Here is a 25556-nt window from a genome sequence, read left to right as displayed (position 1 = left end):
ATTCATACAGGCAAAACGTCTATGGAATAAAACCTCAGATACAACTTAGGCTATATGACATATTGAAGGAATTTTATTGCCACACTTTTCTAATAAGGTGTTTCTACCTTTATTTAAAATTGCAAATTTTGTGTACTACCACCTATGTCGATGACCCAATAACATATATAACTCAAATAAAATAATTTAGGATAAGATGTTGTGAAGTTGTTTTAGGTTTTTTTTTTTTTTATCATATTTCTTACAAAAACATGACGACAGAAAAAAAATTGTATTGTTTTATTATTGTATACCAAAGGGCAAAGTATAAAGGATAAGTGTGTAAAGTGAATGTCACTTCTGTCAACACTAGGCCCCCTGTCCCTCCTCCTCTGTCTGTGCAGCACCAGGTTTGTTGAGCGGGTCTCTGAGCATCATCAGTTCCTGGATCTTGACATGGGACTCACAGTCTGGAGGGAAGCGGTTTCTCTGAGACAGAGATGAGAAACAAACAGAAATCAAATCCATTGTGGTGACAGGGTAGAGATTGCTGAGGAACAATGTTGATTTCATAAATGATAGTGTATTAACAGTGGCTGTCTATATACACAATTACATTTGTAATTGCTTTTAGAATAACTTGCATGGGACATCAGTAGACCAAACACCAAAGGTTGAGGTCAACTCACTTAAAATCCAATGCTAATAATAATACTGTATGATTAACAGGGTTGGACAGAGTAGTAAAATATCCTACTCAAGTGGAAGTACTGATACTTTGCTGAATTTCTACTTATTTAGAGGTAAAATTACTGTGCAAAAATCGAATTAAGTAGGTGTTTAAAAGTAAAAAGTAGTTAATTTTAAATGTACTCAGAGTAAAAGTTACAGCTACTTTTTACAAATGAGAACATTGTTACATATGATCTTTTCTGTGCAATTCTAAAAGGAAATGTCCAGTCGTAAATCAACAATTTACGACTGGACAGTTTCTGATGTAATTCTCATGGACAGCCGACAAAATCTGTACTCTGTAATGGATGTTTTAAAATGCAGCAAATACAATACTAAAGCCAACATGTACATAAGTGAAAGTAAAAGTACTGATAAAAAGAAAAAACATATCTGAAAAAATACAAATACTCAAAAAAGTTATTCAATTACAGTAACGACAGTAATTGTGATTTGTTACTTGCATCCTTAATGATTAACCAATAAAAAGCAGTTTCAGTGTATATTTTGAGTTGAAGTGATTGCCACACACACAGTCTTGATATGAGTGAACTGCAAGAGAAACCAGTGGTGGCAAGTAACTAAGTACATTTACTCAAGCACTGTACTTAAGTACAATTTTGAGATACTTGTACTTTACTTGAGTATTTCCATTTGATGCTACTTTATACTTCCACTCCACTACATTTCAGAGGGAAATATTGTACTTTCTACTCCACTACATTTATTTGACAGCTTTAGTTACTTTTCAGATGGATATTTGAACACAATGGATAATATAACAAGCTTTTAAAATACAACACATTGATAAAGATTAAACCAGTGGTTTCCAACCTTTTTGGCTTTTCACGTCTAACAAAAAGCAGGGTGTAGTCGGGGTCACATTTCAGATGTCTATGAGTTGTTAACAGCTCCACCAAATAGTGATTTTTCCCTCTAAACCTCACATGGTTTCATTTCAATAAATGTTCAAGATCAAAGATCAATTAGATTAGAGAAAAAGTCCAAAAACTGAAAACAGATTTGTGTATCAGAATGTTTTTTCTTCTTTCCTCTCCCATTAATCATCTCACGACCCCTCAGATTTATCTGGTGACCCTTTGGAGGGGCCCGACCCCTAGGTTGGGAACCACTGGACTAAACTAGCTAACTGTATATAAAGTAGTTCAAACTAGCTCCACCTCCAGCAGCTACAACAGTAACATGCTGCTTACACACTGATGCTTCAGTATTAATAATCTAATGATGTCATATATAATAAAATATCAGTCAGAGGGACCAAACCACTACTTTTACTTTAATACTTTAACTACATTTTGCTGCTAATACGTACTTTTACCTAAGTAGGATTTTTCATGCAGGACTTTTACTTGTAATGGAGTATTTTTACATTGTTGTATTGGTACTTAAGTAAAGGATCAGAGTACTTCTTCCACCACTGAGAGAAACACACCTGGAGAGAGAGGCGCAGCAGGCCGCTTCCCTCAGTCTGCATCTGCAGCGCCGACAGGAACAGAGGCAGCGACCGCTCTGTTATTCTGTTTCCTACACGAGGAAACAAACACACACAGCGCAGCCAGACGCATCACATTTTAAATTGACTGGCAGTTTTTCAATGTCCTCGTTAGATTTCATTATTTGTTTTGTGCAGACCCTTTAAAAGTGATCAGTCAGATCTTAAAATCGATTCTGAAACTGACAGGTGATCAGTGCAGAGAAGCCTGGACTGGAGTAATGTGATCTCTACATGTGGCGGCTGCATCCTGTATGAGCTGGAGGCATGAGAGGGACTTCTGACTGAGGCAGCAGGAATAGAGGGAATTGCAATATTCTAGATGAGATGGCAGTTTTAAGGTGGGCCTGTGGTTATTAGGGATCATGGGATCTCAGCTGGGTTTCTTCAGAAGGGGTTGGACTACTGCATGTTTAAAACCAGATAGGAAGGTGCCAGTGGTCAGTGAGCTGTTGATGAAGGACTGAATATATGGGCTGACAACATCAAAAACCTCTTTAAAAGATTCTGTGGGAAGAGGGTCAGAAGTTATGACATTAGACAATATCTTAGGATCATGATGATTCTTGGAGATGGGATCGGAGAACACCATACAATGAAAAACTCCACCCTTACATATCATCAAATCATCAATCTGTGATGTTCAATGCACTCCAGGGGTTATTGTGCGATTGGTATAATTTACTTTTGTGGTGTAAACCCTGTCCCTCAGCCTGCCTCGTCTACTTGGACTAAAGTTTGTGATTTCCTCCATTTCCCAGAATGCCTTTCATCCCTAACTCAAAACACAAGCCACAGCTACATGTCTTGTGACTGCATTGCATTCTGGTCTATTGAGGTTAATGTCAGTGGAGGAATTGGCCTCTATGTCTCTTCTATGATGAATTTCTCCCTGTATGATTATTGAACATCGGTGCAAAATGGCAGCTCTAGAAGGAAGCTATTGCACTTTGATTTTGAGGTGCTGACACCAAAATCTGATGTTTACTGTTGATATTTTACATATCTGATCTGGTCTACATTTGGACAGTTATATTGAAAAATACACCACCAAACAACAAAACGGGCCCAGAAATGCAAGGTGTCAAAGTATTTTAAGGTGGAGTTTTCCTCTGAGCTGAGATTCATGCCATGCCACAGCTGCTGACCTGCCAGGTTCAGGGAGGTGAGAGCGGCGTTTCCAGGCAGAATGACGTGGCCGTCTCTGTGCTGCACCGACTGCTCCAGCAGGGGGCTCACTATCTCCACCAGGCCTGCCAACTGGTGGAGGGAGAGACAAGCAACCAAGTGCATGTCAGTGTTATGTTCAAATCACATTCATCATCGTTAACACAGTTGTGGCTCGAAATTAAATTGTGGCACACAAACCTCATTCAGTGCAGCACCTGCCTTATCCTGCAGGAAAAGGAAACACTGTGAAACGTAAAAGATAGGCAGGTAATAGAAAAAGTCTTCAGTCTACAATCAGCGCAGTGTGTGTGGTACCTCCTGCTCAGACACAGATGGGTGTTTCTCTTTGCCCCCCAACTTCCCCCCTTTCCCTCGAGGCACCTTGAGATCAGAGGCTAGGAGAGATTGAAAGAGACAGCGATGAGAATATAAACACCCCTGTTGTCAGAGAACAACAGCACAAGTGGTTAGCTATGACAGAAACGATTACATTTCTTGTTAGGTTTTGGGTCTTCTTTCTTTGCCGTAGCTCCTGCCAGGTTAGCAGCCGGTTTCTCGTCTTTCTTGGCTGTTTCCTGTAAGTCAACAGATCCCAAGATCGTCTGTTACAAGATTTACTGTCTCACACCCTTGAGGAATATGGACACCTGTATAGCGCCACAAGTAATACGGGGAAACCGGAGGACAGCACACTAAACTTATGAAAAGAGCAAAAGGATGTCATTGCTATTACACTATATTTTCATTTTTGGCTGTCCATTTTGCACTTTTTTTTTAGAGCGTTACCCTTTTTTTGGAGGTGCCTTTGTTTGCCCCTTTGCCGCTCAGTGAGGTGCTGCTGGGCATCGATGGAGGTCGGTCAGTGGGAGAAAGCTCAGCACAGACTCCCAGGGAGGGCTACAAAAATAGAGGAAGAGAAGTAGAAGGTGTGTTTGTGTGCGTGTGTTGAGGTTTGCTGTGTATGTGTGTGTTTGTTCTTGGAAGCCGTTTTGATTTTTAGACCTTCAGAGTGAGGATATTTTTGCTCAGCGAGTCATTCTGGTCCTCACTTCTTCAAGGTGCTAGACTTAGAGTTTATGGTATGGTAATGCAAACATGTTTGTGTGTGTGTGTGTGTGTGTGTGTGTGTGTGTGTGTGTGTGTGTGTGAGAGAGAGAGAGAGAGAAAGAGAGAGAGAGAGAGAGAGAGAGAAGAGAAGAGTCTGTCTTCTTTAAAAAAGTATATAAGGTTTTCCACACTTACAGACTGGTCTCTTTCCAGAAGCAGCTTCCTCCTCTCCACGACTTCTTCATGAGTTAGAGCAAACTGACCAAGTATCTGAAAATAGAAGCGGTGGAGGGTGGAGGCTTATTAAAGAATATAATATAATGCAATACACAATAATATGATTAAAACAAATTAATGCCGATTTAAACGTATTATCCCCCAGGTTAGCAGAGAGCAGCACTCACTGTGGCCAGATGAGCAGCGCCTGAGTCTCCAATCTGATTGTTGGAGAGTGAGAGACAGAGTAGAGCTCGATTCAAACGCAGGCCCTAGGAGACAAAACAGGATGAACACAACACCGTCTGCCACAAACAGCTGCCATGTAGGGAACATTATGGAAATATGGACTCGGTTCTGGGTTCTACCTGTGCTATATGTGCAGCGCCTGCATCACCAATAGAATTGAATGCCAGGTTGAGTGATAAGAGGTTCTTGTTGGCAGATCTGGCTGTGGAGAGAGCTGACCCAATCAGACGCGCTCCCTCGTCTCCTATCCGGTTATTTCGCAGTGACAAGTGAGTGAGGCTTGATGATCAAAGAGAAGTGTTAGGCTTAAAAACACAGGAATGAGGCAGGTGTGTTTGTGTGTGTGTGTGTGTGTGCAGGCGAATCAGGTTCATTTGAATGTGCATATGTGAGTGGCGTAATGGCCCAGTGACTCACACACTGTCTTCAGACAGAAGGAGGTGGTAACTCTGCTGTGGAAGAGGGTTGCCTTCCAGTGTCACAGTCCTGACACAAACAAAAAGGAATGGATAGATCAGTAAAACACTGTGGGGTTTGATTCATAATGTTCAACATACTATGGTTTACTTCTCTCTACAACTGTATGACTTCCAAACAATGTCAGAATTGATCTCAAATCATAAATTTAATAGTAGCACTTGTCATGTGGGGAACCACCAAAAACCCAGTGACACATAGTTTAAGAAATTCTTTTACAGTGTGAGTGATAGGAGAATAACTATCCAGTCACCTAAGGTTGGAGCAGAGAGACAGTGTGTTCCTGAGGGAGATTACCATCCGATCTGTCAGTCCGGCCTGCCACAACCTGCAACACAGTGGACAGGATTATATAAGCAAACAAGATCAAGACAACAAGAGCACATCTCTTTCTCCAACAGCTCATTACTTACTGAAGGCTCTGCAGCTTGCTCAAGGAAGGAAGCGTCTTGTTAAGCACTCGAGCGATCAGCTCATCCACCTTCCACCCTGTGTGTTCATGAGGAAATTTCATCCTGTTAAGTTTTTCTCTGATGCCAAAACATAGATTGACATGATTCATGTAGCTATATCGTGAGATGTAGAATGATATTTACACATTTTTCACTTTAGTGCAATTATTTTAAATACACTATTTTAGCCATCAAACTCTGACATTATTTGCTGTAAAGAGTGTGTATTCACCACCAGTATTTTGAACATCTTGGACTCAAATGAGGACGTAAAAACTGAAAACTGTAAATGTCAAATGTCAAAGCAGAATATCTTTTTAGATGTTTCTCTGTGGCGTTGGGTTCTCACCAAAAACCTTGATGCTCTTGACGCTGCGGGGGTCTTCACTCTCCAGCTCCACCTGGAGGCATGGCTTAGACCACAGAGGTGCGGTCTTCATCTGGGACTGGCTGTCTTCTGAAGGTACAAGGATGTGAAGGATAAAATGAATTGAAACTGAGATGATGAAGATGACAACTGATAAGAAAATAATGGGAATAGAGAAAGCGTTACTTCTACAGAAAAGTAAGGATTTGCCAGCAATATTTTCAGTGTTAATTGAACTAAATCAACATTATGCCAGTGTTTATATAAGTCCATACACAGAGTTAATTAAACACTTCAAAACACACAGCTTTGAATACTTGCCCGAGAAACATAATCAGTTCTCTGAGTGACCAAACAACTCTCCAATCAGTGGTCAACTCCAAATAATTGTCACTGAAATGTCAACACTGGAATATTGGCTGTGAACAGGTTTTCATGTTTACCCATGTTTCCTCCATCAGTCTCTGGGTTGGCGCAGGCTGGCTGCTTTGCACTGACAGCTGGGATATCCTTCATGCCCAGAAGAGCACAAAGCCCAGGGAAGTCAGTCTCCAGGCTGCCTGAGCACTGATACTCATCTAGGAGAGAGGAGGAAGGATAGTGGAGTTTAGAGCAATGCCTACTGCCATCAAAGACCAAATGGATGGCAGTTGGATGACAGTCTTACTTACTAACTAACTTACTTACCAAAGGTCTGAGCAGGCTTTTCATCTAGGTTCAGTCCTAACAATGAAAGGGCCAGTGTTAGTCAAGGATCCCTGGACTCACTCTGAAGTACTCACTGAGCGTCTTTACTTTCTTTATCCAATGAATAGATATCTAAAGACTCTATCATAGCCATGACACAATAGCCATTGATTGAATGGCATTTCAATGTTGACTTAACTTTACCAAACAATAAAACAAAACAAAAAAAAGAATATTTCACATAAGTCACAATAAATTGTACGTTTGGTGACAACAGCCCCAAAACACTCACTGCGCTAACGTAACGTGATTTCTGACATGCTTATGACAAACTGTCATCTTACCTGTCATTTTCGAGGGATCCTCTTCGACTCCAACATTCCCCTTATCTGACTTGTCTTTTACTTTCTCGGAGCGCTTTCTAGACATTGTTGTGTCCTGAAGCTAAATGTAAATCTAACTCATTAGTTAGCCCGATGTGCTGCTAATGTTATCTAAATGAACAACTGGGCGTCACGGCCGTTACCATGGCAATCCTGGGTCTAACGCGAGACTTCAGATCTCTCCATCTTATTTGGACATGGTAGCCTATAATATGATGGAGTAAGTTAAATAAACATGAACATCGTTTTATGTGGGTTGTACGTTAGTAATATTGCTGAGATTGAAGACCCCTGTTCAAAGTACCAGCTGAATCAACTCAACACAGTATGTTGGAAATGAATAGTACAGCAATCTCGCGAGATTTTGCAAATGGCCGTCAGGTGAGGAGGCACATAGTTTACTTAGGCTAAAGACTAATTATAAAACTCTAAAACTAGGCTAGTTGTTTCAGCTTAATGATTATTAATCTGAAGTTGTTATTTGGCACAGCAAAAGTATTTATATATATACAGTATATATATATATATATATATATATATATTTAATTCATGTTAATTTTGGCAATCTGGTAAACTAAAGTCACACAGGCTGCAGAAATCTGGGAGTCCTGGGTCTGGATTATTAGAATCTATCAAATGAAGAGTTTGGAGTTTTTCCATCTTGTTTAGACCATTTGAGAAACATCCCTAAGGTCATTTTCATCCTCCATGCTCACCACAGGAGCATCAGGGGCAGGCAGGAGCGCTGGTCTCCTCCTGAGAGAGGAGAGGAGAGGAGAGGAGAGGAGAGGAGAGGAGAGGAGAGGAGAGGAGTGTGGATGAAGGTCTTGGTGAGGCAGAGAGCTCAGACTCCTGTGAGACATTCAGGACCATGTGGCTGCTGAGAGGAGGCACAGATGGTCAGATGACAGCGACTCACACTTCACCATCCAAGACTTTCATTTCACAGACACTGCAGCACGGAGGTTTCAGTAGATAGTAATGGGCAGCCCACAATGCAACAGGGATTTTAACCACAAGTGCTGCTGCTGGCTGAACTGGCCATGTGTTTAGTTTGTGAAGTTTTATGCATTTCACATTGACTATGAGTGCTCAAGAGGAATTTCATGAATTATGGATCACGCCTGGCCAAAAATAGATTTGACTCTAGTTTCCAGTATTTGAACCTCCTTAGTTTTCATTTATTTACAGTTCATTAAAGGCATTGTGTATAATGCAATAAAGGCTGTTTTCACTGCAACAGAATGAAATGCAAAAAACAATTCATTACCATTTTTTAGGAGTTTATTTGGGAGCTTGATAGCTAGTTTAATAGGGTTTGCATCTCTAGTGCTTCGTCCTGCATAGCCTATTCATTTTTAGTCAAATGTTGTGAAAGGTGACTACACCTGAATACTGACATTCATATTGTGTCAAGATACAAAGGTGATGCTGGTGAAACTGGATGTCATTCCTGACATATCCACCAAGCTGACAACTCTATAGGTTCATCTAAATGCTGTGTAGATTGGCTTGAGTGTGGTGCCAAAAATGTTGTCCAAATTCTTGTAGAACTCACTATATATTCCACAATGTGGAAGGATGAGTTTTGTCTATTATCTATCTACTACTAAAGGTAAACTCTCGATCATTTAGCAGAATATTACAATGCATGTGTAGTTTTAATGTAAATTGGAGTTGAAACATAGATTTGTTGTAACTCTATACTAAATTAGATGAAATTTTATGGTTGGAGAAAAGTTGAGTTTTTCTCAGATTTCCTACTGAACACACAAATTGGAAATGTCAATACTTTTTGGTATTCATCTGAACCATCTCGGGAGTCTTCAAAGCATAACAACAAAAATTGTATTCACAATAATGTAGTGCTTTTTATTAAAAAAACAAACAAACAAAAAACAAATATAATATAAAACAAAAAGTAAAAACCAACAGCATTTTTCATGACTTAATAATCATAATTACAAACTTTTAACGAGTGGAAGAAGTTTTTGACAAACTGTACACATCACAAAATGTCCGCCAGTCTGCCATTTACAATGCTTGCATCTTATTTTGTGATTGTCTAAAAATAACTAAACAAATCACACAAAACACACAAATACAAGTACAAGCATCATACCATGACTGCTATCACAAAACGGAACCATTTCTTATTTGAAAGAAAAAAAAAATAACAACATGATATTGAGCTGACAGCTTACTTTTGTTTCTGTCACCTTTTAAAAATATCATAACATTTTTATGTTGGTTTGTTTTTTAGTGTTCAACACTTTGCAGCAAAAAACAAGGAGTATATTTCTCCTTAAAAGTAATATTATTAACAATAATCAGTGACAAAGATGTCATTGCAGAGTCACTGTCATGTCCCAATGCCTTCTGTGTCCGTTTGACATTCTTCTCGTTCATGCAGTACATAGATGAATTTCATTTATAGGCAACAAAAACTCAGCTTAAGTTTTTATGTCGTTAGGACAAGTTATGGTGAGATTTTCTGGACAAAAAAAAACAAAAAAAAACTCCTTTTCCTCCGAGCTTAAGTGTCTTCATTATAGTAATACAAACGGAAGAAATTATAATATTATCATTATTATAATAATCATAATACATTTAGGGCTGAGTCCTGTACAGTACAATAATAGACAAAATCCGTTATCAAGATATTGCTTTTGGAGACACTCCTCATGTAAAGTTTGTATATACATAACTTGGCACTGTACAGCTTCCTATTCTCTCTCTCCCTCCATCAGTGTCTCTTTCTAGTCTCTTCTCTGTCAGTTTACCGCACTGGGACATTGCAGGCTGTCCCTTCTTAGCAGAGGCATTTGGGGAAGAAAAAGAAAATCTCATCGAATATCACAATTTATTTTAAAACATTCTCCATGGCAACCAGGAACATATTCTGAAGAGAGAAAAAAAAAAAAAAATCTTAAGTCCCTTCCCTCCCAATATACAGTATACACCACCCCGCCCGTCTCACAGAATATAAGAAAATATGACCATCACGATACATTTCATGTTAAGTATTGTTTTCCATAGTTTTCTTAAAACTGTTAATTGCCATCAAGCCCTTATTTTTTTCTCTTTTTTTTTTAAAAATGTATATCTTCAAGAAAATCTGGCAGAGTACAGACACACAATAAGTGTGTACGCACGCACACACTCACGCAAGGCAGTCGGGGAGCACGGCTGTCTAAGGCGTTACAGTGAAAGCCAGTGTTCCGCCGCCTGATTTAGTTAAGCTGGTGAATCATGTTACTTCAAAAAGAGGGGCGAAGCTGACTGCCTCACGAGAAAAAAAAAAAAAAAAAAAAAAAAAAAACTCAACAAGACACTTGACCGACAAAAGCGCACACTCAATCTTCCCAAGGGCCCCCTCCCCTCCCTTTACTCTAAAACAAACACAGACCCCCGTCGTCCTCCGTTCCTAAATGAGTTACTACAGTATAACAGGAAAAAAGATAATAGACTTTTTTTTTTAACTCGCTTTTTTCAGACTGCATCATCCAATACTGTGAGTGTTAGTGTGTTTTTCATTATAGATACATTACACGGAGCTTCACAATATCCATGGTACCAAAAGTGCAGTTGACCAAACTCCTTTCTGCCCCTCTCTCTCTCACTCTCTCTCTCTTTCCAAGTTCCTCAGCAGTGTTTGCACACTGCTCCTCTTATGTTGCTCCTATGCCATTTTCCCCATAGTCCCGGCACAGATCCTCTGGCTTTTGTTACAGTTTGTCATTACAGCTAGGTCCCACTAGAGGGAACCATTCTCCAGCATTCGCATCCCCGTTCACTAAAACGACTGCTTCCCTCTAGCCATCCCTATTCAGTACCACTTGTTCCTTTTCTGACGCTCACTGAAATGAGTAGTCATGGTGGAATTCAGTTACCCATGTCTATATGGATAACGCCGACACCTTCAGTCTTCAGTCTGTCCCGAGCTCATTGCAGGCTGTCTTTGTATATTTGTTCAATGCATTTAAGTGCATGGGTTATTTCTCCTATGTTCATAAAAAAAACATGTTTTGCATCATACTACTTAAATAAGCAAGAAGTCTGGGTCCGCTCCCCCTCAGTACTTACTGAACCCTTAAAAAACCGTAATCGCTGTGGAGTCGACACCTCCAACCCCCTCGCACTCCCAACGTTTTGCTTTGAGTCTGAGAGGACAGTCTTGGAATAGGTACGCCTGAAGACGGCCCCGGGAGCGCATTGTGGTCCGTAATGGTCAGATCCCCAACAATGCTGTCTTCCCTTTCTGCTGTCTCTCCGTTTCCTGCCCCTTGCTCACAAAGTGAAAGGCAGTGTGCTTTCCAGGCACATAGCAACACTTATTTTCTGCCCACAAAATCGCCAAATCCAAGTGTCCGTCGCCGTAGCCGCCGCCCTGCGCCCTCCTCCAGGAGATAAGTGACATCTATGGCTGTTGGAAGAACAGAGAGAAGGGGCTTAAGAGCTGAGACAGAAACAGCTGACACATGGGCTCTCATCGCAAAAAAACACAAAGGGAGTAAAAAAAAAAAAAAGAACCTTTCTTCTGCTACTAGTAAGCCTCCACATTTAAAAGGCACAATCTGTGAGTTGCCTAACCCTCATTCGTCTGTTGACCCTCCCTGTGCCTCAAACCCGTTCCCTCACCGTTCTTGCTGGGTGTTCTGTGCAGCAGATCCAGCAGGATCTTGTTGAGCCTCTCCCTCTGTGCCTCCCTCCTGCCCAGTCCGGGGTGGTGCAGTGGGGAGGAGGCTGAGGAGGAGGGGAGCTCCAGCATCTCTCCTACCCTCTCTGCGGAGCTCTCCTCCAGCTCCTTACGCTCCTCTGACTCCTGCCCTTCCTCCTCCTCCTCCTCCTCTTCCTCTTCCTCCTCTTCATCCTCGTCTCCCTCCCCTTGCCGCTCCAGTCTCTGGGGTTTGCCGGTTAGGGGTGCGGGATCATCTGATGCCATGTCCATGTCGTCCTCCACTCCTCTGCCGTTTTCACCCTCGGGTGGGAAGTCGTCGCCCCGGTCGCAGGAGGAGCCGTCGTCCTCGCAGCCTCCGGCTCCTTTGGGTCGTTCGCTCTTCCAGGCCGAGCGTCCCCCGTTCCTCTTGTAGTTGTCGGGAACGTAGTGCGGCTGCAACAATGTTACAATTAGACCTGGGTTAAACAGCATTTGCAAATACTTCTCATGGTTTGATTTAGCCCACTTAGGCATCAGATGTTTGGGTTTGCCACATGGACAAAACTATCAGTGCCAGAAAGTTTAGAAAAAAACAGGAAAGTATTTGAAAGTCACGTTAATATACTTTTCTGTGATTGACATCTTGTCTGACACAGACCTGAATTGTCCTGATAAACTAAACCCCGCCCATCTGGTAGTCCATGGAGGTTAAAACAAACTAACAAAACAACCTTACTCGCAATGCTACCATTCTCTCTCCATGCCTTTTAGCGTTAAAAAGTTCTTGATTCCTACCAGCTTACAGTCTGCAAAGACAGCATGGTTAATATGGAGGGCTAGCAAAAATGCAAAACAGATTTAGATTTGGTTCACTTACAAGCTCTAACTATGTGGTTTGGATGGGAAACTACTTGCAGGTGACAAGTGCGTACCCTGCAGGTGTGTTTTAGCCCATTTGTTTGTGGTTAGCCCTCCCTTCCTCTGTGTATCTACTGGAAACTGAGTGGGCCTGATAGCTGCCGAGGCACATCATGCATTAGGCTGTAACATTATCTCCACTCTTAAAATAGCTTTCTGTCTTCATAAACCACTGATAGATCCACCCTCCAAGCACTCCAACCCCACCCTCCAGGACGCCCATCGCTCTCACCGAGAAGTCTCTTTTGGGCGCTAGCCGCTTGGGGAAGTGGTTGAAGGCGTAAGGCTTGGTGCAGACCGGGTAACGGTTACGATGGATCTTGTAGAAGAGGTGAGCCGACTTGTCCAGGCGGTAATCACAGATGTATACATCCTGCTCTTTCACACCCTTCGGCCGTCCTGCAGGGTGACACACACATTGCATTAGTCAGGCATTCATACAGTTTACGTCCTTATTTATCAAAGGGTGAGGAAGTAAATACCTGCATATGTGTTCTGTGTATTGTTTGTGTGTGTGTGTCTGTGTGTGTGGTGGTTAAAGCTTGGCTAAGATCAGTGTTAAGTTGTGACGTGTTTTTTTAACCTTCATTTATCCTGAGAGGGTTTGCTGACCACACATCCTGCTTCACATTCATACAGTTTCACACATTCACACCTGGGAGCTGACCAGCACAACTGCAGTTTTCTACTATTAGCCAGCAGTTTCACTCAAGCAATTGGGGGTTAAGTTTCTTGTTTAAGGGAACCTCAAGTAGTCGCTGAGGGAGGGGAGCTAGTTCACTTTCCCCACTTCAAACCGACGACCTTCTGGTCACACGGCCACTTCAATGTGTGTGAGTTTGTGTGGTTGTGTGTGTGTGTTTCCTCACCCTTGCAGTAAGTGTAGAGGTCGAGGACACAGCAGGTTCCCACCACAGCCTCCAGGGGGATGATTTCGTAGAGCGGCATGCGAAACAGCTCGTTCTGGTAGAATCGCCGTGATGGAGAATGGTGCGTCTCATGAGGACGAAAGTAGTGGTGGCCAAAGGCAAACCTCTCACCCCTTCACAGCACAAGGGGACAGGACAAAGACCGGCATATTAGAGGCTGTGAAAATCTGCGTGCTTTCTTTTAGTTTATTAGAATGACAAGTTAGATAAGTTTATTACTACTTTCACACCTCAAAATCCAGTAACCTTTAGTTTGAAACCTCTATCACCTTATGCACATAATGAGCACATTTAAATAACAGTGATAAGTATGAACAAATACCATAGATAAGAAGAAACAAAGCATCTCAATATGCAGTGTATAACTTTTCTTGTTTCTTGTCATTCCGCAGATATTTACAGTACGTCTCTGCAGTTGTTGGCCATGCTAAATTCTGACTGACTTACTTTTCATTCTTCCAGAGTTTCTCGATGCGGAAGATGTCGAGTTTGTCTCTGTTGATGTGAGACAGGAGGCGGTAAGACTGTCTGACCGGCTGGCCCTCAGGCGTGCGTCTGCTGTCTCTCATCAGATACACACAGTCACCTGCAACACAGAGACACCGATAGGTTGGTTGTGTACAAGGGTAAAATTTAGATTCAGACTCAGTTGTGGTGATACACTAAGCTGGTGTTCAAACCTGGTGTTCCTTGTTGATGTAGTTCTCAAAAAACAAGATTGAGTGCTGTCAACGACTCAAAATGTATTAGTGAACTACAACAACCATAATGCATTGCACCTCTGACACAGCATGGTGTTGGTCAGAGATTCTGAACAGAGAGCTAAAACCTGAAACGTAGCCTACACCACATGCTGAGGAAGTAACCTGGTTGTAATTAGCTGCATGTTGTGAATGTTTGCTCATCCAAACTGGCGATAATCAGATTGGAGTATAATAGTCACCTTATGTTCCAGTATCAAGTTAGCTAAAGCTAACCTTAAAAAATTATGAGATACCGGGCTTGCTGAAGGAAATTTCAACAACAATGCAGCCCATTCAGTAGTCTGCTTATTTTGGAGGTCTGAGGTTCAGATAAACAAATACAAAGAAAACACTCTCAAAGAAAACACTGTCTTCTACTGTTCTACTGTATCATGAAGAGGCCTACTTTTGGCAGTAGCTCACAAAGTCTTCCCTTTGAAACATTAAGATCCATTTTAATTGCCTTAACAAAATAGCTCAAGTATGGAGACCTGTGGAGACCTTTCTAAGTATCTATGAGCTTATAGTTGTTTGTTTCCATACCTTGGTGTAGCAGCAGCTCATCTCTGAGGAGGCAGATGTAGTAGATAGAGCCAGACTGGGCGTAGCTGGGCTGGGGCAGCATGGGGACTTCCTTTAATAACAACAATACAAAGGAAATGGGTGAGATTAATGGAAGAGACTGGTGGAAAGGATTTGATTCAAGATGGTGCCTAAAGTGGTTTACAGGATGTCAAGTGAATGATTGAGGTCACACGCTGTCATAAAGTGTGGTGACATTAACGTTAGTGTCCTCAGAGGGAAAACCGTCTTGGACAGGACATATGGTTCTGGTGTTCATGGCTCTTTGGAGGGGAGTGGGGGGAGACGTACCCTGTCCACGGGCCGAGGGTCACACTGCTCACACAGGTAGTGCTCCACCTCCGTCTCCAGCCGCATGCAGTCAAAGTGCTGCCATACCTGTAATGACAAAAAAGATGACAGTGTTGACAACTACTCATACTGCAGTGTGAATCACATGGAAGTGTTTAAAGTTACTATCATGCACCATCTGCATATTGACATCAAACTCAATTTAAAAAAGGACAATCCAATCCAATCCAATCAATCAGTCACCCACTGGTATCGACCAACATTCACTCTTAATTATCATTGGTGACTTTAATACTCCATTGTCACTGAGAACTGTGTTGCATTACGATAAGATAAGATAAGATATCACTTTATTAATCCCCTTGGGGAAATTACATTCTATCTGCTACATGAGACAATGGGAAATTACATTTTTGCTCCACCTGCCACAGTAGCAGGTAAATCTAAAAAGTTCTGTACTTTTACTCTGGACTTTCACCAGTTTGGACATAACAGATTTTCCACACACTTAAAAATCACCTAAGTGGCTGGTAGAAATGACCAATCTAATTGAGCCAAAACAGACCAGCATGGTGTTAATTTCACATCCTGCTGAGAAATGTAATGTTCTATAATCCATAATCATATGAATGTATTGGGACTGGATTGCTATCAATTCTCTTAAAAAAAAAAACAGTGATTAGTATCAAAAAAATCCCCTTTGGAGTGTTCCCAAGCTAAAGCCACCACTAACAAAGTAAGGCCAATTCATCCTGACTCACCACAAACCACTGGATTCAATAGGAGTAATTTGACCCCACATTTTCTTGCCTTGAGTCAGTTTCTGCCCCAGTGCTAAATTCAATAATTTAAAAAAAAAACCCAAAAAAACACAGACATTTATTTATAAATCACCCTGTTCTGGGATAAGACCATGTGGCGTAGTCTGTAGGGCTGGCAAGGACAAACCCATTTGTATCAATCTCATTCTGTGGCTGGGGTTTGACTCACAACTACTTTCTGAACTCCCCTCCATCTATATTGGTAACTCTCCCTGCTTTCACTGTCTAAAAATAACAGATAATATGCACAAAGGACTGACTGCACACTCTCCTTTGGAAAAAAACATCTTGCTCCTTCAATCCACACCCTAAAAAAAGTGTAAATCATCACTCAACAAGGCTAAAAATAAATGATGAAAAATCCACCACTCACTCCATGCTAATAAAACTTTATTTTCCCACCAACATTTTTCAGTAATGTGCCTTTGACGCGACATGCGACTCTCTGCTTCTTACCATGCACTTTTCACACTGGATCATCAGGCCTTCGTCCTTGTACATTCCACAGATGCAACGGATGACGTCGTCGTCCTTGTCATGGGAACCCGGCCCGCCCCCTCCGTGGTGGTGGTGGTGGCCGTGGTCCCGCTCCAGCGAATCGGAGCTGTCTGCCTCGCTGGCGGTCTCGCCCACGATCTCGTCAATCTGGACGGCGGCCTCATGGCGAGCGCTGTAGTAGGCCTTCCTCAGCCGACACACGTCCCTGCCCACCGACGACTTCCTGCCGTAGTATTTCTGGTGGGAAAATGAGACAAACAGAGTCAGAATTATTTAATTTGCCAAAAACAATAAAAGGAAATTGTCTTTGTGAAACTGTTACTGACAGTGCATACTGACACATGGTGCTAGGGCAACAGGACCTCACAAACAGTGTAAAGAGACAGATCATATAATAGGCTGATTTGCTTGCAAGTCTATGGACAATCCCCTGCAGAACAAAGGTCAGCGTTGAGAGGACACTGAAAAAAGCATTCAAAGCAACACTGCAAGCTGCCAAAACTCCACTGACAAGGCTACACCCCACAGCTCTCAATTTAACAATAAGCCACTTTCCTCTCACGTTTTTTAGCCTACCACAAAGGGCCTTTGGACCAAAGGTTGAATCTAATTTAGAGGTCCACTTCAAACTTCTGTGACTATAAGAGTAAGCTCCCCTGAGAGGTTTCAAGTGGCACTTGTTTAAACTGCTAAGCTATACAGATGTAAATCAAAAGGGTCGGCACTGTGTGTGTAGAGGATCAGTAGTCGTGAAGTTATATCCCATTTGGGAGGTGTGTGTGAGAGAGAGGGGAAAAGAAAAACACTGACTGAGTGGGAGGGAGAGTGTGTTAGATGATAATCTTCACTATTGGGCTCAAAGATTCTGGGATTTAAAAATAGAGAGACTCACAGTACAGTGTTCATGTTATAAATGTTTGTGAAGCAGGGAGAGGACAAAGACCGGGTGCTGCAGCAACCTTGGCCTCCATGCAGTCATTATACAGGATTTTATGATGATTCTTGATGTAATTGAATAGACTGATCTATTACTGTGAAGTGCAGCACAGCTCTGAGACAAAGTTTGCAATCTATCTGTTTCTTTGACATCATCTGGTTTGTGACCAAAATATTTCCAAATGATAGATGATTATCTCTTTTTGGTTACTAAAAAGATTTTGTGTTCAAATTCATTCAAACTCTTGGCTCTCTGTCATCAGTGGGTTTATCCATTATTACCCAATGACTGGACTGCTGAAATGCCAGCTAATCATTCGGTTTTGGTGATTCACTACTGAAGTTCAAGCACTAGGCTACTCATTTTTTCTTCAACTGTTACTACTAGGTGCATGCATTCTGAATTCACATGGAATGGTGGATGTAAATAGAGACGAATAAACAGTTTGCTGCGCACTCAACAGCTGTGCTGGCTGCAGTGCTCACTGTAAATAGCAGAGGAACATTAATGGGTGCGCTTGATGGGACGTCCACCTACCTCAGCATTGCGGAACACTTTGAGCATGTCAGTGTCAAAGGCCTCCACTGTCTTGTAGTGGCCGGTGAGGATTTGCTTCTCAATGGTGCTCAGGTCCAGAGGGTCGGACACCTTCTCATAGTACTGACTGTTCCTAATGTCACACAAACAACAAGGTTAGTGTTCACAGTTTTGCTGTGGCGGCAACTTATGACCATTCATTTAAACTGGTGTAATCTGAATATCAAAGAAAACAATGCTCACATATGACATTTACAAATCAATGAGTCTATAGATTTTAAGGGTGGACCCAGTGGGAACCAAACCTCTAACCATGGCACTAACACTGCCATTGAGCTAAACAAAATAATAATGAGGCACAGTTGTTTTGACAGCCAGTGATTACTATCAATATGGGACAAGAATCAAAGCACTGGCTCAAATGTGTTGCAGAAGATAAAATTGTTTGAATACACTATACACTATGAGGGTGCCGTATCCTGATAGATAAGATAACACAATACAGCCTTCTTGTAAACAGTAGAACTTTAAGAGCGAACCAGTCGACATGCGGGTTTGCACTTCACACACTCTTACCTCTTCCTTGATGGGAGGTTCACCAGTGGAGCAGCGAGGGTTTGACCAGCTGAATCTGAGGCAAGAAGAAAAATGAAACTCCTGTCATCAGTATGTGATTTTTCAATTAGAGTGTGTCATTATACAGTGAATATTAGAGCTGTGTATAGAAGCACTGACAGACAGATCTGTATGCTTTAGAGGCCTAACTAGACCTCAGGTCAGATTAGAGGTCATACTAATGAAGACATTTAGTAGAATAATCAGACATTTAGTAGGGTAAATGTTCAGCACCATTGACTAGGTTTACATGCACACCAATAACCTGATCTTAACACGACTATTAAAATTAAATATTGGTCATGTAGACACATTCATCCAGTTACATTGCTGTGATTAAGACCTGTGGAGTATGGCTATAACAGCTGCATTATTGGCAGGCTGTTGGAAATGTATACAACATATTTACATTTTAGGTATTTGGCCTAAAATGTAAAATCCAAAATTATTTACAATGAGTCCTAGTTAAAATAATTGATGCAAGGTTCATGGCTGCAACACTTGTTTACATTCAGGGCCATATTTACAACGCATTTGCAGTGTTGCATGTATAAAAAGTGCTGATTCTAATCTACTAACCTGTGTGCACAAGCAATTTGCACGTGAAAATGGGGTAGACACTCTCTTAGCGTGTTTGTCCCACTTAATGTGTATTTTGAGGAGTGGCAATGGTAGGACGCAAAAATGGAGGAGGAGATTATTGAAATAGATCATTATCGATTTACTAAACCAAAATCAATATATTGCGCATAGTATTTAACAGTCAGAGGAAGCGCGTCTTAGCATCTCACCCGGAGAAAGGTACAGAGGACAACAAATAAGAGAACTACTCTTTTTCAAATGTCAGAGGATGAGATTAAAAAAAATTATAAATTGCTGTCATATTTATTAATAATGACACTGATATTATTTTATCACTGCTTGATGAAATAAAAAACTAACCAGATCTTGGACCAAGAGGAGCCACTATACCCACACTGACAAGACTTCTGGCAACCCTTCCCCTCCTGGCCTCTGGCTCAGCTACAATAGGAGATCACAGTCTGCTCTCTCACCTGCGCTGTCTGTTGGTTTGACAGCAGTGCTGCGGCATGTGGGACTATGGCTGCACCTCAGGCATTTTAATTGGAATAACTGCAACTGATTTGATTTGCCTAAATGGTCTCCATAAATCGCTAAACTGGAGCAAGCTGCACCCATTAAGTCTTTGTGCACGGTAGTAATTAGTGAACCTCTTGGTAAATACGGCCCTCAGTCTTCATGCCTCTTGCATCTCAGCACTGGATATGGCACAGTAAAGTTACATGGCAGCAACATAAATACCACAGGGGCACTATGACTAAAGTTTAAAAAAGGAGGGAAATGACTGATATTACTTAAAGCCTATAGAGGCAACTGATTTCAATCAGTGATCAATCAATTTCAGTCAATGAAAACAGGAATGTTAACAGCACATTCTTTTTCCAAAACACATAAAAACTGCTTCATTAAATTATTCTCATAGTCAAAGTAAGATTAATGATTAAACTGTGTGCATGTAAGCTTAGACGCTGTCTTGTATATAAACTAACCCTTGTAGCTGGTGATCATGTCACAAATCTCCTTGAAGATGTGTGCGAGGCGAGCAGTGCGTGTGACTTCTGTGTTTTCCTCCGCAGCGGCGAGTCTCCGTGTACGCACCGACCTCGACGTCTGCAGCGCCGAGAACTGCGTCAGGAACACATCTGAAGACAGGACACGAGCATTATGCATCAACAGGTACGTTGTTTACAGTGTATTCCATGGTTGTCCTTAGCTGATATGTTTATCAAGAGGCATTAGACTGTTGTCACTAAAAGTTATTCTCATAATTGACTAAACACACTTTCTTCTCAAATAATCTTTCTTTCTCACACTTAAATCAACTCCTAGTCTTATTATTGTACGGTATAAGCTCATTTTCTCCTCAAATTAAACTTGTGTACACACACCTGACTTGATGTTGCCGTCATCACGGATGACTCCTCCCCAGCGTGTGTAGATGGACAGGCTGCTGGCATCCCTCTCTCTCTCCCCCTCCCTCTTCAGCAACTCCTGTTTCTCCCTCATCTTCTCCCAGTTCCTCAGGAGAAACACTCGGTGCTTCAGCACAAAGTTCCTGGTGATCAAGGCAGAGAGGACAGCAGTGAGCAAAGATGCTCGTCCATATGTCTGTGTGTGATGACAGCATGTGGATACGATCACGAAGCTAACACCACGGTCACACTTAATGCATCGAATGACGCATTGGGTTTGAGTGCAAATGTTGCCTGCGTTTGATTTATTTGGCTTTTGCATTGACTATGAATGCAGAAATGAAACCAAATGTTTTATGTTGTTTTGCTTTCTGCGATGTTTTTACAATATTTCACCAGTGATTCAAAGTTCCAGTGAAAAGTATGTTGTAATATTATAATCAATGACCGCACTTGATCTGCTTCTCTCAACACATTTGAGTCATGGGATCCCGGTGTAGAACTCTGCACATAGTTTGGAGCAACATAAATGCTTTACAGATCAAGTGTGATCATGTGTATCAAACTGGACACGATGAAAACACAAGAGAACTAGCTAGCAAGCACACTTCCTAGCAAATTGTTACTATGCTACCACAGGAATCCCAGCCAAAACACAGTGCCACAACACTCCATCAATCGCTTTGAAACCATAAAAATTAGCGGGGACATTGTGCAATAGCACTTCTGCCTCAGTTTGTGTGATCACCCCCTAGATGTTAAGCATGAAATAGTTACAATTTCTTTTAAGTGTTGCTTGTGTGTGTGTGTGTGTGCGCGCACGCATGTATTTTTACCTTTCTCTGTTAGACATGGGCTTCATGAGGTTAGGGTAAAACTTGTTGCTGTCACTCGACTCTTCCTCCTGAAAAGAAAGAAAGACGTGTTAAAGTGTTAGCAAGAGCTGTAAGAGACCCTGCCTCTGTATTAATGGAGAAAAACACTAAATTTATGAATTCACATGTCATTCTTGTGGCCTGGCGCAGTTCAATCAGAATTCATCAACTTGAAACATTTTCTTCAAAGCTAGACCCAATAGAACTGACTTTGTGGACTTGATATTTGTCTATAATCTAATATTCATATGATATTATAGTGTCAAGTCCAAACCAAGTGTCACCTGATCCCCAGAACGCCCCCCCTCCTCCTGACTTCCTCAGAGTCACCTCTTTTGTCTTTTCCAATTTATCCTCTATGGAGCCATACATTGGTGTGACATCACAGACCATAGGGAGACAAACAGGTCTCTCCTGTTTCTGGCTATGGGAGACGCAGGTGACTATTCTCTACAGAGAATATAGATAAAACTGTCCTAGGGCAAAGGAATAACACATTTCAAAACTGAAATTCACTGCTATACCCTTTTAGGTATTTTCAGTTGCGTTTTTAGAAACCTCGTGGCCCACTAAGAGTTCCTTTGAGACAAAGAAACATTCATGCCCTAGATAGACACCACACCTGATATTCTACTAGGCAGTACCAGACTTGGACAAATCTTTTTTTTTTCCAACCAGGCAGATAACAATGTGGCTTTCATTAAGTGAAAACCTCTGGCAATAGATTCTGGTCACTATTCAGGAAAAAAAAATAGAGCCTTCTAAACAAAACAATGAATAACACATAAAAATGTAGTTTTCAATCAATTCTTGAAGTGTATTTTCTCCAGAATCTGAAATTTAAAAAACTTTTGGTATAAAAAGTCTATTTTTTTCTCTTACATATAGAATTTGAGTGACCTGACTAAATTGGAAGTGAACTAACACCAACCCAGGTTGTCAGTACTCTCTGACTCTTTTTCACTCACTCTTTTTTTGAGCTGGTGTTTGGACTTCCGTTTCTCTTTGAGTCGACCCAGCCGCCGAGTCCCACCTGTTTTCCCAGGCAGGCCATTGATTCGCTGGCTCTTCCCTCCGATGATGCCCCGGCAGCTCTCCGAACCGCACTTACACACTTGCTGTAGAGCAACACAGAAAGGGGAAAAAAAAGAACAAAAGAACGAAGAGGTTGGAGCAAGTGAAAAAAGGTCAAGAGCAGCTGCGGTGAGAACATCAAATCTCCAAAACCTGGTAAAAAGAAATCCTTTAAGTAAATGCTATTCAAGGCTATTCTTTGCAAATCTACAGCTATACATAGAACTGTGAAGAGGTAAAAGATGGTAGTTGGTGCCTCACCTGCTCCTCTGTGTTGAAGGAATGGAAGTTGTAGTCATAGGTGAGCTCAGTGCCGCTGTTCATGTCCTTGAGAGCAAACAGACCGATCCTGTACACACCATTCACCGACCTGAGGAGACAAGTCACAGGACAAAGAGGTAAGAGAGGGTGAGTGAGTGAATGAAGGAGGTAGGTGAGTGAGTGAGTGAGTGAGTGAGTGAGTGAGCGAGTGAGTGAAATGAATAGTTTGACCAGGTGTCTGTATTTTCCCTTATTTCCCTGTCCTTGACTTCAAACAGAATAATTGATGCAGGCTTTCTAGCAACATATATATTTATAGGTATATGTGTGTTTAAACATCCTTGTTAGTACGCCACTTAAATTAAGATATTTTAAAATTGGGACAAAGAGAGAAAAGGAGTGCCCTGGTTTTCATTTGTTCGATTTGGCAACCGCTCAACACGTTCTAACCCCTATTTTTCTCCTTTGCAAACGAGGCAGAGCTCCAGCTTTTTGCCATTCTTCTAAGAATACAGAACACTATTCTGTTCGCCCAGCCTCTTGATAATTTATTCTTTCTATAGGGGTAAAAAGCTGGTTCAGCGTATTGTCTTCGGGCGCTACAGCTGTATCTAAGGCCCAGGTACATGTAATCTCTCTTCTGTGACAAGATGGATGACTCGTCATGCTTTGTGCTGAAAATCCTCCATCCTTGAGGAGTCTTTTATTTCAGCCCAGCCTCTCTACATTACGTACACACACACATACGCACGCGCACCCACACACACACACACACATGCGCTCTCACACATACACACAAACACAGACCAGTGCCCTAGATTATGGGCTGGTCTACGCTGGAGGGCAGAGGGAGCAGGGAGACAGTCGGGTCTCTGTGGTCGTTAGCTGTCTGCGTTCAGATCCTCTGGGGGTTAAATGGTGGTGACACATGTTGAATTTCACTGTATACTGGCAAACCACAGCTAAACAAAAACCAGGTAGGTTTCACTTATGGAAGTCAGTAGCAGGGAGGCCTACTTAACCAGACTGACTGCAGTGGATTTACCCCTGCTGAGGGAACAATCCTAAACCGGTCAGGAAACCAGTGAATTGTTTTAGTGCGGTGAAAGGCCTTTAAGCCGTTTAGCTCTCTTAACTCTGGCAGAGAGTGACGGAGGTGATCTCATCAGGTTACCACCGCACAACCACACTAATGAGGGTGGGGTTTAGAGGACTTGTTAAGCATTTTCATTTTTACGATGAAGTGCACCTGCTCCACCTGCCTCTTTAGGGGCTATTAAGCAAGACACCCAAGCTAAGGCAGCACGACATGGACAAAAAAAATCATATTGTGATTATTTATCCTTGTGACAAGGACAAAACCACAGGTTATGGTGCACTGTGTGATTAACTGTGATAAATCCACACTTTCCAACATGAATATAACAAAGATTATCTGGCACAGTAAGTGAGCCCACCACCCACACAAGCACACCCACATGCAAACGCACACATACCGACTTTGTAGTAACCTACCGGAGTAGTAGTAGAAGGACTTGTCTATGTTTGGATGATATCACAACAGAAAGATAATTTCTATGCTCAATATGTTTTTGACCCCAACTGTGTTTGCATTGTGGTTCTCTGGTTCATAGTTATACTACTTTTTGTTGTACTACTTAGTATGCCTCTTAGAACCAAAAGCCCACCTCACCCAAATCATCAGATATGCAAACAAAGAGCAAACTGCACTAGTGAACTGTCTCACTTTCAGGTGGCCCAGTAGTTAATAAGTCAGAAATTGCAGTTTTGGCACATATGTAGATTATAACAAAATATAGTCTGTCAGTATCAAACTGAAACTATTTAGGCTATAGGCTAGTCCATTTTCCAAAGTTTATTTACCATGAATTCTGAAGCATTCAGAATTCAACAACCACTCAATAATCAAGCTGTAACATTTTCCAATTGACTCTCTTCTCCCGCTCTCTTTATATAGTGATTGACAACTTACCTGACAGTATCTGAACTGTCCTAATGTGGTAAACCCCACCCATCTGGTACTCCTAACGGGTTAAAACAAACACTAAGAATTAGATCCGTGCATAAACTGCCCCACTTCCCATAGAGCACCTCTCGAGCTCTACATAGTGTTCAAGTGAAAGCAACGTTCCTTCTTTGTCATCATTGTAAAACACTAAGAAATATTTGGAAACACAATTTGTCCCAGTTCTGGTTTGATTATCTGTCCAAAACAGCTAGTAGCAACTGCTGACGCTCCTGCCTGAAAAGGCTTAGTCAAATCTGGGCTTTGGTGAGCACCCAAAGGCACCACAAGGACATTAGGAGGAACCAAGACAAAGCTGCCGTGACACCCACCACTTCTGCATCTCACAGTTGGGCTCACAGCTGTGGTTGATGAAGCGCGCCTCGTTGCCCATCCGGTAGCTGTCAATCACCATGCCGCTATCCAGGTTCAGGCAGTAGTGGCCACTGTGGGAGAAGTACTGCTCCATCATACGGCTCCTGAAAGAAAGAGGAGGGAGTGGGAGAGCAAGAGAGAGAGAGAT

General features: G+C 41.8%; 2 protein-coding genes across 2 annotated transcripts in view; both read right to left on the bottom strand.

Annotated features, from left to right (window-relative positions):
• Positions 1-348: 348 nt before the first annotated feature.
• On the bottom strand, positions 349-7318 carry lrrc71 (leucine rich repeat containing 71). Its single transcript, XM_071517816.1, has 15 exons — positions 7234-7318; positions 6646-6780; positions 6185-6292; positions 5797-5872; positions 5637-5711; positions 5324-5392; positions 5026-5185; positions 4846-4929; positions 4637-4711; positions 4181-4291; positions 3885-3969; positions 3710-3789; positions 3373-3484; positions 2165-2256; positions 349-468 (listed from the first exon to the last, which is right to left on the bottom strand). The coding sequence occupies exons 1-15, from the start codon at positions 7316-7318 to the stop codon at positions 349-351; spliced, it is 1467 nt and encodes a 488-aa protein (XP_071373917.1).
• A 1825-nt stretch (positions 7319-9143) lies between these two features.
• Positions 9144-25556, bottom strand: part of ash1l (ash1 (absent, small, or homeotic)-like (Drosophila)) — a 32756-nt gene continuing 16343 nt past the window's right edge. Inside the window, exons 12-27 of the mRNA XM_071517778.1 lie at positions 25366-25512; positions 23008-23116; positions 22641-22790; positions 21634-21701; positions 20774-20940; positions 20375-20527; positions 18765-18819; positions 18189-18321; positions 16673-16951; positions 15396-15482; positions 15066-15156; positions 14227-14365; positions 13720-13892; positions 13083-13249; positions 11914-12385; positions 9144-11698 (exon numbers count right to left, since the gene is read on the bottom strand). Of these exons, the coding sequence (XP_071373879.1) occupies positions 11607-11698; positions 11914-12385; positions 13083-13249; positions 13720-13892; positions 14227-14365; positions 15066-15156; positions 15396-15482; positions 16673-16951; positions 18189-18321; positions 18765-18819; positions 20375-20527; positions 20774-20940; positions 21634-21701; positions 22641-22790; positions 23008-23116; positions 25366-25512 (2482 nt within the window). The 3' untranslated portion in view covers positions 9144-11606. The remainder of the gene's footprint in view (positions 11699-11913; positions 12386-13082; positions 13250-13719; positions 13893-14226; positions 14366-15065; positions 15157-15395; positions 15483-16672; positions 16952-18188; positions 18322-18764; positions 18820-20374; positions 20528-20773; positions 20941-21633; positions 21702-22640; positions 22791-23007; positions 23117-25365; positions 25513-25556) is intronic.

This window comes from Centroberyx affinis, unplaced genomic scaffold (genome assembly GCF_046629955.1).
Source record: "Centroberyx affinis isolate AG114_WGS23_722 - 3 ecotype Tasmania unplaced genomic scaffold, CSIRO-AGI_Caff_v1 ptg000046l_1, whole genome shotgun sequence".
NCBI lineage: Eukaryota > Metazoa > Chordata > Actinopteri > Beryciformes > Berycidae > Centroberyx > Centroberyx affinis.
Note: the sequence above shows the minus strand (reverse complement) of the source record. Positions and strands in the feature narration are given on the sequence as shown.

Bases quoted from the DNA above. Each gene is read 5' to 3' on its own strand.
- lrrc71 (XM_071517816.1), bottom strand. From the start codon at position 7,318: ATGTCTAGAAAGCGCTCCGAGAAAGTAAAAGACAAGTCAGATAAGGGG. The intron at 6,293-6,645 runs GTAAACATGAAA...TTGTACCTTCAG, and splicing joins GACTGATGGAGGAAACATGG to AAGACAGCCAGTCCCAGATG. The intron at 3,790-3,884 runs GTAATCGTTTCT...AATCTCTCCTAG, and splicing joins CCCAAAACCTAACAAGAAAT to CCTCTGATCTCAAGGTGCCT.